We start from the raw sequence: 16356 nt of genomic DNA, 5'->3' as shown, positions 1-16356 counted from the left end.
TCACAATCTTAAAAATTTTTCTCTTCAAGAGGATAAAACCCGGCCGCTTCAAACAATATCTCTAACAGGGTCCTCAGTGCAATTTGGAATCTCCAAATTGGGATTCCTCTCTGCCTACAATCCTCCAGCTAGTTTTAAAGGGCCGAAGGCTGCGATCCCATATGTGCTTACCTTGGAGTAAGACCCCTATATAAAAGAATAAATGGGGTAAAACTATGGGTGTTGTGCCAGAGCGGGAAGCAAGTCTCCCCGCTCCACGCACCTTTTGCTGGACTCCTGACGTCAACATATACATTCTTTTTCTGTCGGATATCTTAGCATATTTCTTGCCCACCTAGAAATACAGTAAGCCCCAGATTTTGTTTTATTTTCCTGGTGCCCCCACTGAGTAAAACACGCGTGAAAGATTGGTGGCGCTTGATGAATATGAGCAAAAGGGGATTAAGCGCCACAGGTATGAACCGGCCGGGCAGGTTCTGAAAGCGGTCCCTGTGGGCTGGGGAGCTGAGCCGCCTGAGGGCGTCGCTGGAGGCGGCCTGTCAGGAGAAAGACTCGCGGGGGGCGCTTCTGTGAGGTCGGCGGGCCGGGCAGGACGAGGTAACGGGCTTCCTTCTTCCCAGGCAGACCGGAGCCCCACATTGGAAGCGACATGAACAGGTTTGGCGAAGGACGCAAGAGGCCGGAGGCCGAAGAGGGAGACGCCTCCTTTGCCGCTGTTGCTCCAGCCTACAAGCGGGCGAAGGCCGGCGCTGGGTGGGTATGAAGGCGAGCAGTCGCGGGGAGCCGAAGAAGCTCCGTGTGGCCCAGCATGGCCGCCGCCGCCGCCACTGCGTGAAGCTGTTTATGCGGCGGGAGAGGCGCCGCGTTAGTTTCTTGCTGCCAGAAAAGCCCGGTAGTAGCAACGGTCCTTCCAGAACAAGACAGCGATGTTTTCTATAACATCCATATGTCATATATATTGCTTCCACAAAGAATCCTGGGAGTTGTAGTTTCACCCAACCCAACAGAGTTACAGTTCCCAGCACACTTAAACCAAGCGACGTTTGGGGGGGGGGCGGGGAGCCATGAGCTTTAGATGTCCGATGGGATGTGCCTTAGATCGTGTGTGGTGTGGATCTGCAGGGGGCTGCCCCCGGGATTTTCGATCTGTTTTTATTTGAAACAAATAAATAGAAGAGGATCTCTCTCTCGCAGAATTCGTGGTGGCTCGAAATGCCTCGCAGCGAGGAGGATTGTGAGTAATAATAATAATAATAATAATAATAATAATAATTTATACCCCGCCCATCTGGCTGGGTTTCCCCTGCCACTCTGGGCGGCTTCCAACCGAATTGAAAACTTCCCCTCCTGACAAGGGAGGGGAAGTGACTTCAGGAAAGAGGATCACTTGGATCCGAAGGCGAGGGTGGCCACCTCATAACGTTTCTTAACGTGTAATATTTATATGCTGTGTTTCTTTAAAAAAAGAAGGTAAGCCAGGTTACTCTTGTTTCTTTTCTTTTTTAAAAAGCACACTTCCTGTGTTTTGTTGCCCCTTTAAAATGTGTGTTTTGAAACCAAAACTGAAACCTTAGTGAAATGTGTTTGGGCGCACAGTACTGCCTTTACCCTGCCCCGCAATTAAAATAAAATAAAATGGCACGAGAGAGAGAGAGAGAGAGAGAGAGAGAGGGAGAATGTATTAAAAACAGCTTCCTAAAACAAGGTCTTGGTGCTTCCCCACCCCCTTAGCTGCCATTGCAGCTTTAAAAGTTTTTAAAAAGCAAGTGTGGTGTAAAGGTTAGAGTGTCAAGACTAGCGCATGGGTCAAATCCCCACTCAGCCATAAAGCTCCCTGGGTGATCTTGGGGCGCTCGCTCAACCTAACCTGCCTTACAGGATTGTTGCAGGAATTAAATGAGGAGTAGGTGAACTATGTGAACTAAGATGCAATATTAAATAAGTTTTAGGGGCCTTGGGTTATTTTATTAATTGCACTTCTTTCCCATTTTTACTCTAATGCACTTAAGGTATGCATGTGTTTCTACCTGGTCTCTCTCTCTCTCTCTCTCTCTCTCTCTCTCTCTCACACACACACACACACACACACACACACACAAAAGCCCAAAGCACCCCCCTATTTTATTAGCTGCTGCTTTCCCCACTCCTTTTTACCACATGAAGATTAATCACTTGCTCTTATAAATTGCCTTTGGAGTTTTAGATAGTAGGTAAATTGAGCCCTATCAAAATATTCACTGATGCAACAACCAAATCCAAATTATGAATATTACTTTCCAATTTTGAGGCGTGCAGCTATTTATGTTCACCCACTCCCCTCTTCCCTCTCCCACTGTTTTTCTAGAATGGTCAATTTTTGCCCGCAGTGTGGACAGAGGGTTGAGGCATCCTTTAACTTTTGTGCCTCTTGCGGGGCCAGACTTCCTGCAGAAGAAGAGGCCATGCAGATCACTCCAACTTCTTCAGTGAAAGGTAGGAATGTTTAGTCAAATGTGGCAGCTGACAAACATTATCTGATGACCCAACTGAAAGTCCTTTGCAGCTAGACCTCCTAACTTACTGCTCCTATTTAACATGAAGCACATTTATTAGTCAGGAAGAATGGATGGCACAAAAAGGAGATGTAAACCCATATAGTGAGTGATGTTTAAATCTAAGATACTGATCTCCGTATTATGCCTGATTTTGTTAGGAATTCACTGCCTGCCAGTCCACCCCCTCACCCAACAGCTGTCAAGTGGAAATAGTTGCAGGGAAGTTAGTTATAAGCATGACATTTTGTCACCCGGTAATGAGCATGGATCCCTGTTAGCTTTAGAGAGATAAAGGTTAAGAGCTAGAACCATTCAGGGATCGTAGACAGGAATGGTAAACGAGGCCCAGCACCAGCTTTTGGAGCCTTCCATTACCTTTCAGATTTTGCTTATTTAAGGGCAGCTGGGCCTGTTATGGCAGCGCTAAGCAGATCTTTGCTCAGTACCAATGCCAGGCTGCCTTCCCTGCCCTGCCACCCATGCCCCTTTCTCAAGCAGGTAGTTTGTCTCCTGTGTGGTAGCTCAGCAACAATGCCAGGGGGAGCTCCAGTCTGTGTGTTTGAACTTGCGTTCATAATATACACACATCAGAAGTGGAGGCAGTGTAACTAAGATGATGGGGTCAGCGAGTGTGGGTTTGTGATCTAAAGATTTGGTTGTTGCTGCTGCCAAGCCATCCCCCAGTTCCCACAGGCTGCCTCCATGGGGTGACAGGAGACCAGCTGGCTTACTATAGCAGCAGCAGGGCAGTATATTCCTGGGTGTGCCATACTGCCCAAATATTGTAAAAAGACATTTAGCCAAATTTCTATACCTTCTACTGGAGGGGATTTTTTTATTTATATACCACTGTATCATAAAAATATATCACATCTGTTTTCAGCAATATAAAAACATTGAACCAGACAGTACCAGTTCTGCAGATTGAAGCAAGGAATAGGAACACCTTGAATTTGGCCTGGTAACAAATAAGCAACCAGTGCAGATCTATGAGTAGAGGCAGTTGGCCTGCCTGTAAACACCTTTGTTGTTCTGACAGTGCTACCTTTTATCAGGGCTAAACCAAGAAGACCAAGATCAGCTGCCGAGGTCTCCTGCAAAGAAAAAGGCAGAAATATTGCCAGACAAAGGAAACGCTGCTTCTGCAGTTAAATGGAGCTGGTCACCTTCTGTATCACCTACTAAATCACCAAAGGCAAAAGGTGAGGATTTTAGCTCTGCATATGGTTGTATTTGGTGATGATTCCAGGCGGGTGGGTGGTTGGCTCGCTGGCTGGCTTTGAATTTTTGCACAAACTCCTGTTGTGTTTCTCTCTGTATTTTCTTGTTTAAAACCCATTGCTATCGTATTTTCATGAAATTTGCCCCCAAAACTAGTTTTCCTAGTTTACACATCCCAATACTGAGGGCAAGGGGAGCAATATTGGGGGCAGAGTGAGTCCCCACTCTGAATTCCTAGCACAGTGGGCTACAAATCTAAGTAAGAATTACTTGTGTCTCTCTTGTAAAGCAAAGCCCAGCTACCGATCTCCCAGGAAGGACAGGAGTGCCACCGTGAGACCTCTCCCAGAGGGTGAGATCCTAACAGACCTGAACAACAAGCAATGGAAGCTTGGGAAACTTCTGGGCGAGGGTGACTATGGACTGATGTATGAAGGTACAAGATGTGCTTGCATGGTATTACATTCTGGAGAGAATGCAACCACCTCTTCTGTGTCCCACTTTATTAAGGAAAATCTGCCCTTAATGTTTTTTTTAAAAGGGCTATATCTGCTCCTATAGATAAATCAAATCAAATCAACTGGCAGCAGGAACAAAAAAAAAAAGAGTGGCAGAAAAACAGCAAAAATAAAACACTGACTAAAACTGCCTAGTTGTAAGTTTTCAGCAAATAAAATCTATATCCCAGTTTATTTAATGGTCTTTTCCTGGTTTCTAAAACTGTAAGTCTGTCATAACCATATCTTCATAATCTGTCATTCATTGTCTTAACTGTCAACGTAGCTCAACAAGTTGTGTGTCGTTCCCCCCCGCCCTGCCAAATGCTGTATGTATGCTGAGCTGCTGACACTGCCATCTCTGATCTGTGCTAACCATTTCCTAGAATCCTTTGCTGTGGTTGCAGTGGACATACAAAGGTTGTGTCCAAAGGGTGCAGTGTTGGCTTTGCTGTCCAGATCTGCTCCTTGCTCAGCGTATTTAAGTGTTCTGATACTTTAAGTGTTTCCGAGGTGGTACTGTATCCATATAACGAGTGAAATAAAGTTAACCTGCTGGTCTTCATATAGTAGGTGCAGATCTCCTGGGTTACCTATTAACCTTAATTTATTCCATCCTTTCACAGCAATGTGTGCGTCTGAAGCTTGCCGTTCCCAGCTGAAATACTCCCTCAAACTTGTGAGTTCAGCTCTCTGTGTTAGGTGTATCCTAGATCGTTCTATGTGCTGGAACTGGGATCTGAGCTTGGCAAGATGTAGGTCAAAGGTACAACAAGGCAAACACAGCAGGAGGACTTGGAGCTTGTCTCTTCCAAATAGTTCCAATAATCAGTGACACAAAGAAGGACTTGAAGTATGAAATCACATATAGAGGAAGCAGGTCAGAGCACCCAGACTCTCTTGTGCTTTACAAGAAGAGTTCACAGGTTTTTCTCAAGAACAGGACTAATAAAAGGCAAGGTACAGAGAGAGGCTGCTAAGCCTAGAATGGCAATAGAAGTAGGATACTGGGTGCTAGGTGATGCCCAACATTGGTCATGCTCAAACTAGACCCATTGAAATTAATGAGTAGATTGGTTTCAGTGTGTCTTCTCTGAGTTTAGCTAACATTGGCTATCTCCCGATGGTCGAACTGTTAGGAGCTGTGTGTAAGGCATAGTAGCTTCATTCTGTGACCATCAAGGGTGTCTCCCCATGGCCCTCTGTGATTTCAAAATACCCACCAGAGCCTTAACATTTTTATATTTTCCTATCTATAAGGATTGACAACTTTCTTTAAAAAATAAATAAATAAATCACCACTCATACACAAACAGGGTTATATCCAAGTTCTCCTCTGAGTAGATCAATGAAATTGATGGGCTATGTCTATAGATTTCAGTGTGTCTACTCTGAGTAGGACTAGCATTGAATACAACCCAAATTCTATTCCTAATGCTTGTCACATGTGGGTTGTATTATAATAACTGCACTGTGGTTCATTGGGATGACATTCCTGGTGGTATTCTGGTCTAACTTACTACATCTGCTCCTCTCTGATTTCTCCCATTTGTAAAGTGGAAATGGAATTCTTTACTTGCCTTTGTGAAGTCTATTGAGTGTTAGAGAAGCTATGTAAAGAGGATCGCTTTAACATGGTAATTAAAGTGCAGGGTGGGGAGGTGCAGTGAGGCAATAAAAAGAATATCGGTGCCAGTTTCTCTCCCTTCTCAGGATTGCAAAGACGGACGGCTCTTCAATGAACAGAACTTCATGCAGCGAGCTGCTAAGAAAGCCACAGGTAGGAATTGATGAGTTATTATAGTGACTATATGTTTAAAGCAGTATAGTACCACTTTAAGTAGTCATGGCTTTCCACAAAGAGTCTGGGGAACTGTAGTTTTTTTTTAAGGTTGCTGAAAGTTATTAGGAGACCCCTATTCCCCTCACAAAGCTACAGTTCCCAGAGTGGTTTTACAGCCAATCCTTCTCCCCAGGGAGCTGGGAATTGCAGCTCTGTGAAAGGAAAAGGGGCCTCCTAACAGTTCTCAGCACCCTTAACAAACTTTGGTGGAAGCCATGACAGTTTAAAGTGGCATGACACCGGTATTACTTTAAACGTATAGTGTAGATGGAGACTGTGTCTCAGGAGAGGGACACAGGGTTCACCAGTGAGTTCTTGGAGTCTGTCTGTTGTTGTTTTTATAAAAAGTAAAGGTAAAGGACCCCTGGACGGTTAAGTCCAGTCAAATTTGACTATGTCTCTGTTTTGCCCTTAAGCATGCCTTGTGAAGAAGTGATGCCTTTCCCCAAGGCTTTTGAGGAGGACCCATGGAGCTCTGGCTAGATGAAGAGGTGGTGGTCAGCCCTAGTATTAGGAGTCAGCTTGTAGTCAGCCCTAGTATTAGGAGTGGTGGTCCTGAGGGATAGAGATGAACCCCCCCCCCCCAAAAAAAAAGACATGTGATGTTTTATTACAGAAATTCCCTAATCATCTTGTTACTGTCTTTCTCTCTTGTTCTCCCTCTGCTATTATTAAGGCATAGTAGGTTGATTTTAGAAACTAGTCAGGGCTTTTTTCAGTCTGAATTTTCTGAAGCTCAGTTCCTGCACCTCTCAGGTGAGCGCCATTGCCATTATGAGAGAACAAGGGAGGTGTTCATGGTGAGTTCTGCCTCTTTTTCTAGAAAAATAGCACTGGAACTAGCTATGTCTTGAGATGGGGAGGGGCACTCTCTCCCACACTGTGCATAACACAACCCTGATTAACATAGTCCTGACCCCTGGAGTGAGTGGAAGGAGGCAACATGGACAAGGAAATCACTTAACAGAAGTAAGACCAATGTTCTCTCTGTCTCTCTTTGTAGTGGAGAAGTGGAAGAAACAGCATTCAGTACCATTGCTGGGGATCCCTAACTGCGTTGGATTTGGCCTCCACAATAGTAACTACAGGTTAGGAAGCTTTGCCATGGGAACTCCTGTGAGCCATCCTTCCCTCTGCTGCCCAAATCCTTCCTCTGCGCTATGCTATCTCATCCTACTTTCACCATCAATGTTGCTGTTTGGCTCTCTTTTGTACTGTTGCTGAACCCGTTTTCTTTATTCAATTGCTATTCTATTTTCCCAGAAGAGCAAATTAGACATTGATTTTATGATTTTAACCGTTGCTCCGGAGCCTCTTTTTTGACTTTCTTTGTCAGTCTACCTCCTACTTTGAATCCTTCTACTTAAGATTTCTGGTAGTATTGCATTTTGAATATGCTAGCTTAGGGAGTGTGGTCATGGTCATAGTGCTGCAGTAAGGTGAGCTGAAAGAAATTGAATTGCTCCCATTACAGATCCTGATTACTGGTAGTTCTTGTTGTCCACAGATCTGAAGAGGAGTTAGTTTATATACAGATGGAGGGGTGGGGACTAGAGGTCTGACAACAGTGGATGCAAACCTCTAACAAATAGCACAGTTCACATGCTGCGGTGTTATCTCTTTTGACTGGCAGGTTCCTGGTCTTCTCTTATCTGGGCCGCTCCCTTCAGTCCATCCTGGATGACTGTGCAAACAAGATGACGGAGAAAGCAGCCTTGCAGCTTGCAGTCAGACTGGTATGAAACGCCCAAAAGGAGAATGGATGAAAAGGAATCTTCTCAAAAAGTCTCTTTGTAAAACGGAGGCTTTTTTTGCCACTGCAGGCCAGCTTTGGGCCCAGGGAATTATGGGTGATTGCCATGCTTCAACAAGAATAACCTGGAGAGTAGTTTCATTCCTTTCATCCTTGATCAAAGCTATGCTTTTAAGTAGAAATAATACAGTGCTGCTGTATTTAAATCTGACAGTTGCCCCCCTCCCCCATTCTTGCAAAGTGGCCTTGCAAGGATGAGATTTGCGTCAGAAGTGGCACAGCAGATGATGCTTAAGCCTTTCCCACCCAATTCATTTACCCCTCATACTTCTTCCCAAGTGCCCTGCAGAGTTCTAAGCCAGTGTTTCCAAGATGAGAAAAGTTCTGGAAACTGATGAGGGGAGCTGCAAACAACTGGATGACAGGAAAAGAATCTTGCACAACAGCCCATCCTTCTCCTTTAGAGGAGGAAGGTTTTACTTCTCCCTCTTGGTCCGGTAGATGGAACCATTAATATTAGCCTCAGTTATGTCCTCCTCCCTGCCACGCACCCAGCAGCAGAATGGAGAGAGAGTCCCCACCCATTTTCCAGTTCTGCCTGCTCATTCACTACCCACAAACCCCTTTTTTCTGCTTTGCTCCTCTCCCATCTGTACCTGGGCAGGGTTGAGCTTTGGACTGCATAGCCAACACCATGTTCCTCCTTCAAAGATTCGGGTTATTCTCAAATGTTTCTCCCTTCTCTTCAGAGAAGGAGGGCTTTGAAGGCAAGGGCCTACTTCAGGAGCTTGACTCCTAGGTCAGGCAAGATGGGAGGAAGCAGACCCTATGAAGCAAAGGCTGCTGCTCTGTGAGAGTAGTTGCCACCTGCAGTTGTGGAGAGAAGGAACCAGAAGATACAGTGACTCTGCCAGGCAGGGTGTTAAATCTGGTAAACACTAATCAAAATGAATCCCTTCCTGAAGGTGTTTTGCAGGGGAGAAGCCTCGGTGAGTTTAATGTTGCATGTGGCTGTGTTGTCACATTTAAGCTTGGTCCTCAGAACTGCAAATTAGCATGACTAGAGTGCAGTGCTGTGCAGGATCTTTCCCAGGTTGTTTGCACAGTAGGGTTTGGGTAATTATCTCCAGTCCTTACAGAACTTCTCTTCGCACTATGTGGCATGATCAGCTCTGTGCCTATGGATTTTAGGAGTACAGTTCTCTATGAACAGACATAGAGTGGCTTATGCTATGGGAATGTTTCAGCTGTGCTTTTCCAGAGGCTATATGGCAAAGATCCATGCGCCATCACCAGCAGAAAATACTCTGTTTAGGAATAACTCTGAGAAATTCAGGCATTCCAAAGGTGTCATTTTTCCTCTGCCTTCAATTTTGTCTTTAGGTGGATGTTCTGGAGTTCCTCCATGAGAATGAGTATACCCATGGGGACATCAATGCTCAGCACATATATGTGAATCCAGCTGATCTTGCTGCGGTAAGGAATGGAGCAGGGACAGACAAGGAATGTGTCCTTGCTGAAGGGTGTTTCTGTAGGATAGGAGAACATAATTTTTGTTCTACAGAGCTCCCCCAAGTATAAACATAAGAGACTCTCTTCCATCCCTCCTGCTAAGAATAGCCAGTCCAAAAAGTTCCTTCCTTTTCCTCTCATCTTGCCTGCAAACCCTAGACTATTGCTCATTCTAGGTTGTGTGAGAGAAGCATGTACTTTCCTTTTACGTTCTTACTGCATAGCATGGAAGGAGCAGTGATTCTTAGGGAGAAGTGATTCTTATGACTGCACCTTCTAGTTCCATTCATTCTGACCTTGGTGCCTTCCTGGCTGTTGCTTAAGGGCACAAGGGCAAATGTTGCTGAGTAGCAAATACTAAGGGGTGCTTTGCAAGGCCAGGCTGGTAGATCTTTGTCTTTTTGCTGTTGGGTCACTCTCTCCTCCTCCTCTTCCTCCCCCAGATCACCCTGGCAGATTACTGCTTTGCTTTCCGGTACAGCCCTGGGGGGAAGCATGTACCTGAATGCGAAGGCAGCAGGACATCCCACGAGGGCACCATAGAGTTCATCAGCATTGATAGCCACAAAGGAGCCGGTGGGTGATAATGTCGCACTGTAGAAACAGACTGGGTGGGCAGTATAAGCCATTGTTTTGATTCAGTCTGTGGTCTTTTCTCCTGTGCCCTTGATCATACTTCTCCAAGAGCTGGCCCTTCTCTGACTAACTTGTTGGTCCCTTGCACAAAAGAAGTGCTTCCTTATTCCTGTGGAATAAGGCTTTCCGGTTTGCCTGGCCTCCAGCTTCTCCTCTTCCTAAAAAGCTTTGAGATGACCTGTTTATTGAGCACTCATCTTGCTTCATTTACACTTTGCTTATGGTGAGGGTTCAGCAACACTGGCTTTTTATTGAACTTTCATTCTGATTTGTTTGCAGGAAGGTTAGACAATGTTGCATCAAGCGTTATTCCACACTTTCCAGTGCATTTTCATGTCACTTTCCTTATCACAAAATGCCCAGGTTTTTTTGGGGGGAGGGGGTTGTTACACACGGCCTCCAAATAAGTTTTAACTGCACAGCAACAATCCAAAAGTGGCATTAACTTGTTGTGCACTTGAAGAGGTCACTGTATCTCCATGCTTTTGTGCTTCCTCTAGGCCAACCTTCCCCAGCCTGGTACCCTCCAGATGTTTTGGACTTCACTTCCCTTTAGCCCCAACCAGAATGGCTCATGGTCAGGAATTGTGCAAGTTGTAGCACAGAAGTATTTGGAAGGCAACATATTGGGAGAGGCTGCTCTTGGCAGTCAAGATCTTACTTTTCCCCATGTCTATATGCTCTCAGTGATTAATCACTAAGGACTAATTCTAGTTGGCTGGGTTGCAGGCTAGCATATTTAATTTTTGAGGCTATTTTGTTTTTTGTGCATGAGGAAAAAGGAAATGTTGAAGTTGGCTTTATGTTCTAACAGCAAGAGGCAGCTCATGTATTTTTAAAACTTTGACTTTTCTTGCACTTCAGTCACATCCACACCATACATTAAACCATATTTAAAGCACATAGCTTCCTCCGCATAATCCTGGGAACAGTAGTTTATCCCTCGCAGAGCTACAATTCCCAACACCCTTAAGAAACTACAGTTCCTGTGATCATTTTGGGGAAGAAATGTGCTTTAAATGTGCTTTGGTGTGGGTGTGATTTTCCTACTTCCTATTGCAAAAAGGATTCTATATTTAGGTAATATGCAAATAAATGTCGTCATTCAGTTGCTTGATTGGTATTTTTCACAGAGCAAAGGAGATGCAGAGAGATCATCTTAGTTACAGCCTGTCTTTTGGAGGTGTTGTAAGATTTTATTAATTGCCTGGAGACCTTAAGGCAAGTAAAACCCTGAAATAAATAGTGGAAAATTGAAGCACATGATAAGGCAGTGATTTACCCAAGACGTGACTGCGGTCCATGTGAGCCACAGTGATTATAAAGCTGTACCCCAATTTCTGTACTGTGCTATTGATGTTCCATACTTGGATATGCTTTCTTTTTCTATCCTGTTAGCTCCATCTCGCCGTAGTGATCTTGAGTCTCTGGGTTACTGTCTAGTGAAGTGGCTGTGCAGATGTCTTCCCTGGTCTGAGGACCTTGACTGTCCCTGTGTGGTCATGCAGAAGAAGGAAAGGTGTGCGCTGTGCATGGGAGATGTCCCGGGTTTCATCATGACCACCTCTCTGTCCTTGTTATGTGAAAAAGAAAACTTGTAGTAGATAGCTGAAAGCTGCTAGATACAACTGCCATCCCTCCTGATTGTTAGCCATGCTGGCTGGGCCCCCGGCAGCATCTGGAAGGCTATAGATTCCACATTCCTTGCGCTAGGGCTTTCAAACTAGTATGAGTATAGGTTTCCCTTGGTCAGTTGCAACAGCCATCAAGACTAGCCGTTGTGAGTTCCCTCACTTGGTATACTGGTGCTTGGCTCTGCCTCCTTGCTGGTCTTATACTCTCCCTCCTTCACAATCCCAAAGTACCATATTTATGCTAATCTAATGCGCCATCAGATCTAATGCGCACCTCAGTTTTCAAAACCTTGAAATCAAAAAAGTATTTGCTGGCGAATGTAAATGTGCCATCAAATCTAATGCACACCCTAATTTCTGCAATGTAATTAGGCCAAAGAAGATGTGCATGACATTTGAGTAAATACAGTAGTTAGAGAACACATATTGTTCCTTGAAACTGCCATCAAGCTTCATTGTTTTCTAGATTGGCTGACACCCGTGGTTGAAGGCAGCAGCAGAGTCTGGTAACTAACTGCTTGACAACTATGGTGTCACTTGCAGTGTACAGTGTGGGACAAATATCATATTTACCCAACCTACAAGATGGGCCCTAGCTTGTGCATCTGTATTTGGGGCATTTTGAGTAGGAAAGAATAAGGGTGTCTTTTTAAAATTATCAACTCAGCCTTATTTTTCTCTACCTCTTCTTTGAGGGGCTCACCAATTTTTCTGTTGTAGGTACAAAGCAGATGTTATCAAGTCTCCAAGTCTCTCCTTTGACTGGAAATCAAATCCAGGTACGAGCTTCACATTTGCACCCCAGCTTTCTTTTAGGGACACCATGTGGTGTATGTTGTGATGTCTCATTTTCTTCCTTTTATTATTATTTTTTTTCATTTTTATTTACTTGTTATGATTTTGGTAAACAGGTCCCCATATTCACTTTCATTTTCTCTTAATTCTCCTTAGCCATCAAAGCTGTCCTAAATATGACTTGTTCTAGTGTGTGCCTTTTTTTTGTCTCCTCACACAAAGCACATAGACAGCCTCTCAAAGCTCTTACTGAGACAGTCCAGCAGTTGCTTTTCCTGTGAGATGAAAGCTTCCCTGTACAGGGGGTAATGACTTGAGTGAGACCAGTTTAGAAGTTTTAACTGGCTTGGTCTGATAGCAACACTGAGGGATTGTATTTCCTTGCATAAAGAAATAGCCAATGTGATATGCACCAAGAATTCTACTCCTGCTGCGTTCTTTCTCTTGACACTTTCCAACATCAGTGCCCCTGCAATGTCCCTGTAATGGTTTATTTGGCAATATGCTCTAGTGCAGTGGCCTTCAACTGGTCCAGATTCGAGACTCACCTCTGACCCTGAACCATGGGGCCCACTTTCATATATTTACTTTTGATTTATGCTTAATGCAGTGTTATCTTAGCACTGCTACTAAATGAAAGCCAGTGATTTCTACACTTGTTCTTAGCCCAAAAGCTGAGAAGCTATTGAAAACCAGTGATTTTTGTTTCTTTAAAAAAGACTCACAATTTCAGTGGGACACCTGAGTGTTGTTCTAGATTTCATTATATTGAAAGGTGATATTAGAAAGGCTTACAACTTATTTTGTGCTGCTAAACTGTTTTGAGGGTCACAATTGCTGAGAAGCCTGCTCATGAAGTAAGGTGGTACCAAATGACAGGGATGACTGCTTCACTTGCGAATTCTGGTGTGTTTTTTTTTTTTTTACTAACTGAAATCCAATTTACCTTTTAAGGTTGTATCCCAAGACAGCTAATGGAATTGTTTCTGCAGCTCAGATCTTAATTTCAGTGTGTCCACAGTGAACAATATTTATACTCATGGTACACCCTCACCCAAATTACTTTTTAGCTTGTGTTCTAGTGAGCTTATAAGGGAAGGACAATGTGGGGAGCTCTGTGTGTGTATGTTTGCATGTGGTGGGGTAGATTTTTGCTGTTTCTGTTCTGCAGAAGACACTTCTGCATTCCTAGTCCCCAGCATACTTCCATTCTGAACGAAGTCTAAAAAACCATAGAAACAGACTGGAAAGTGAAATAGTTTCTTTGCTCCATAGAGCGCTTCCACACCTCAGGCACAGCTACAGGAAAATAGGGCATATAGCTGGCCAAAAATACCTTTCTTACTGAAAAAGGCTCTTGCCTTTCTTCTGCCACTTTGCACTACTCATGAAAATTGATAAAATGAGTGTCGCATCAGAATAGCGTGTTCTAGACCACACACAATCCCAACCCACAGATTGAAGACCTAGGTTCTGATGGACGTATCAAGGGGCTGGGAGCCAGGCGACCTGTGCTGTTTCTCCAGCTCTGCTGTCAGATAATGTGGGGCCTGACCTTTCCAATGATCTTCTAAAGTGACCATCCTCTAGCCCTGTGGCTGCTTGTCTTTTTACAGACAGGTAAGGCCTTTTGTTTCCAGCGAGTGTTCTTCAGCGCTCTCTAGAAGTAGGTTTTTACTACCCGTGTGTACCATCCGGTTTGAACCATACCGTAATGTTGCTTTACTATAATTTGGTGATTTTTTTAATTTGATAATTTAAAATTTTTGCTAGAGTGCCTTGAATGGGTTTATATAGAATGCCAGGTTAAAACTATTGTGAGCACATAAAGAACACATCTAGCTTGCTCTCTTTGATGCTTGTGGTTTCGTTATGACCTCACTATGGTTGCAACCTGGTCTCCATGAAGGGTATTGAGTCCGAGCCAAGTCAGCCACATTTTCAGATGCCATCTGGGTCAACAACATGTGGGAATACTGGAATGACTGCTTTGTAGGAGCCGGCTAGTTTCATTTGACAACCATGTTGACCCTTTCTAGAAGCCCTGAAGAGCTATCTGCTAAAAGTGATGTCCCTGGAATATGAAGAGAAGCCAGACTATGAAGAGCTACGCACTGTCCTGAGGAGGCCTCTTGAGCTGATGAGAACATCTGCCTATGACTCAGTGGATCTCAAGGTGGTACCCTAGGTAATGTGCTAATACTGGTTGCATTCTCTTCAGGTTTCACCTCTCTGAGAAAACACAGGTCGCAACTAGACACGGCAGCGGCAAACCTGTGTGTTGGGTACAAACACCTTGTTTTGTGGTCTGGGTGTTCTACAAAGTTTTTAGAGTTGGCCCTTTGCTACAGGGATGCAACCTTGACAGCTTTTAGATGAAAAGGTAGATCTGCAAGTTAATATATCGATTGTTATATTTTCCCTACCAATGTCCACAGATGACTTTTCCATTGAAGTAGCTATAGAGAGTGTGCTGTCTTACTGCCCTGTAGCAGATGTCTTTGTTGTCATGCTAAGTTGTGAGCTGGCTTTAGGCAAAGGTTGTACTCTGGATGACTGTATCTGATAACAGATACAAACCTTTGTCATCTGGTAGCTTGTATTTAAGCTTTATTTAGGCTTCCAGTAACATAGGAGGTAAACATTGAAGTAACAAATTGCAGCATCGTAAGAATAACAAGTCCTATTGTGCTTTGCAGATCTGGGAAACAGAGAGAAGATGGTAGAGAGAGTCAACCCCACTGGAATATCCTGGAACAGCTGGGAGCACAATTTCCCTTATTTTTTCACACCTGACTTTTAGATTGGGGAGGGAAGTGGAATTTCTTGCAGCTGTTTGTTAGGACCTTGTTGTGACCTTTTATAGAATCAATCCTATCCTGCTGCACAGCACTGAATTCTGGTTACCATAAATATCCCTATTTTATAGACAACTGCTTGAGCAGTATTTTAAAACAGTAACCCCCCAATTTGTTTTTCATGTGTTTTACCTTGTAAATAGTGATGGCTGCTTTGGTTTTGTTTTGAAAGGAGGGAAAACTACAATCTTACATTCATTGTCTTAATTGTGTTTTAATTTAATTTTATTCTAATCTGCCTTGGAGACCTTTTATCAGGTAGAAGGTATTGTAAAGTCTATTAAGAATATTAAATAAAGATATATATTCTGTTGATTTTGTAATCAGTTATCTTGGGTGAGCTCTTGGCGGTATTTTGTTGTTTTCCTCATGGCAACAAAGACACATGACATTGGGTTCTTCTGTAGGAAATATTCAGGAGCTGGCATCATATTTCTTTACTGTTCACACATTTCCCTGCTTTGATTCACAAGGAGAGAGGGTGTTCAGTGAAATTATGTAAGGAACTTTTTAATGGCCCTGTGTTCTGCTTTCTAGAACAGAAGCAGCCTTTCCCTCCCTCTCTGGTGTGCAGAAACAGCGTAATATTTGAAGAGCAGGCACAGCAGGTTTTTAGCTCAATACGTAGGCCTGGATTCACAATTTACATAACAGACATACCACCAGCCAGCTGAATGATGCTTCAGCTATCAGTCTTGCCTTCCCACTCATGCACCAGGCCAGCTTTCTGACTTTTTATTGTTTAATTTAAAAAGGCACACTTGATTGCCTGTCAACTTTTTATTTATTTATTAAAAACAGCAAAACCACATATTAATATATATATATATATTGTTGAGGCTATAGGAGGGAGAGGTGTGTTGCTGAGATCCTGGGCGCAAGCCACTTGGGCCTCCACACAGCCAGTTTTACTTGTTTCAAATTGGATCACACTGCAGACTCGCAAAGCTGATTCCCCCCCCCCCGAGCTTTTTTTTTGGGGGGGGGGGAGATGAAAAAGTTTGTACTGAAAGTGGTGAGGGTACTTCCAAACTAGCTGCACAGTTTAAAAGATCTTAGATCTTTCTTGACCC

General features: G+C 43.8%; 1 protein-coding gene across 5 annotated transcripts; it reads left to right on the top strand.

Moving 5' to 3' along the window:
* The first annotated feature begins 367 nt into the window (after positions 1 to 367).
* Positions 368 to 15606, top strand: VRK3 (VRK serine/threonine kinase 3). Of its 5 annotated transcripts, none has more exons than XM_083585489.1 (14): positions 368 to 454; positions 2345 to 2472; positions 3590 to 3736; positions 4045 to 4191; positions 4879 to 4931; positions 5966 to 6032; positions 7099 to 7183; positions 7729 to 7831; positions 9232 to 9324; positions 9804 to 9936; positions 11395 to 11515; positions 12351 to 12409; positions 14465 to 14613; positions 15125 to 15606. In XM_083585489.1, the coding sequence occupies exons 2-13, from the start codon at positions 2346 to 2348 to the stop codon at positions 14611 to 14613; spliced, it is 1284 nt and encodes a 427-aa protein (XP_083441615.1). In that variant the 5' UTR covers positions 368 to 454; position 2345; the 3' UTR covers positions 15125 to 15606. The 5 variants fall into 5 exon arrangements, with proteins under 5 accessions (XP_083441615.1, XP_083441611.1, XP_083441612.1 ...); XM_083585485.1 differs by having other exon boundaries at positions 444 to 753; XM_083585486.1 differs by lacking the exon at positions 368 to 454 and adding an exon at positions 479 to 1470.
* The last annotated feature ends 750 nt before the right edge of the window (positions 15607 to 16356 follow it).

The sequence above is a fragment of the Podarcis filfolensis genome (assembly GCF_964270895.1).
Source record: "Podarcis filfolensis genome assembly, chromosome: 14".
Classification (NCBI taxonomy): domain Eukaryota; kingdom Metazoa; phylum Chordata; class Lepidosauria; order Squamata; family Lacertidae; genus Podarcis; species Podarcis filfolensis.
This window is presented reverse-complemented; position numbering and strand designations above follow the sequence as displayed.

What these genes read in the sequence shown, in the direction of transcription:
- VRK3 (XM_083585485.1), top strand. Translation starts at nt 650, where the DNA reads ATGAACAGGTTTGGCGAAGGACGCAAGAGGCCGGAGGCCGAAGAGGGA. An exon ending in CGGGCGAAGGCCGGCGCTGG is followed by an intron (nt 754 to 2,344) that starts GTGGGTATGAAG and finishes CTGTTTTTCTAG; the next exon opens with AATGGTCAATTTTTGCCCGC. An exon ending in TGACTGGAAATCAAATCCAG is followed by an intron (nt 12,410 to 14,464) that starts GTACGAGCTTCA and finishes GACCCTTTCTAG; the next exon opens with AAGCCCTGAAGAGCTATCTG.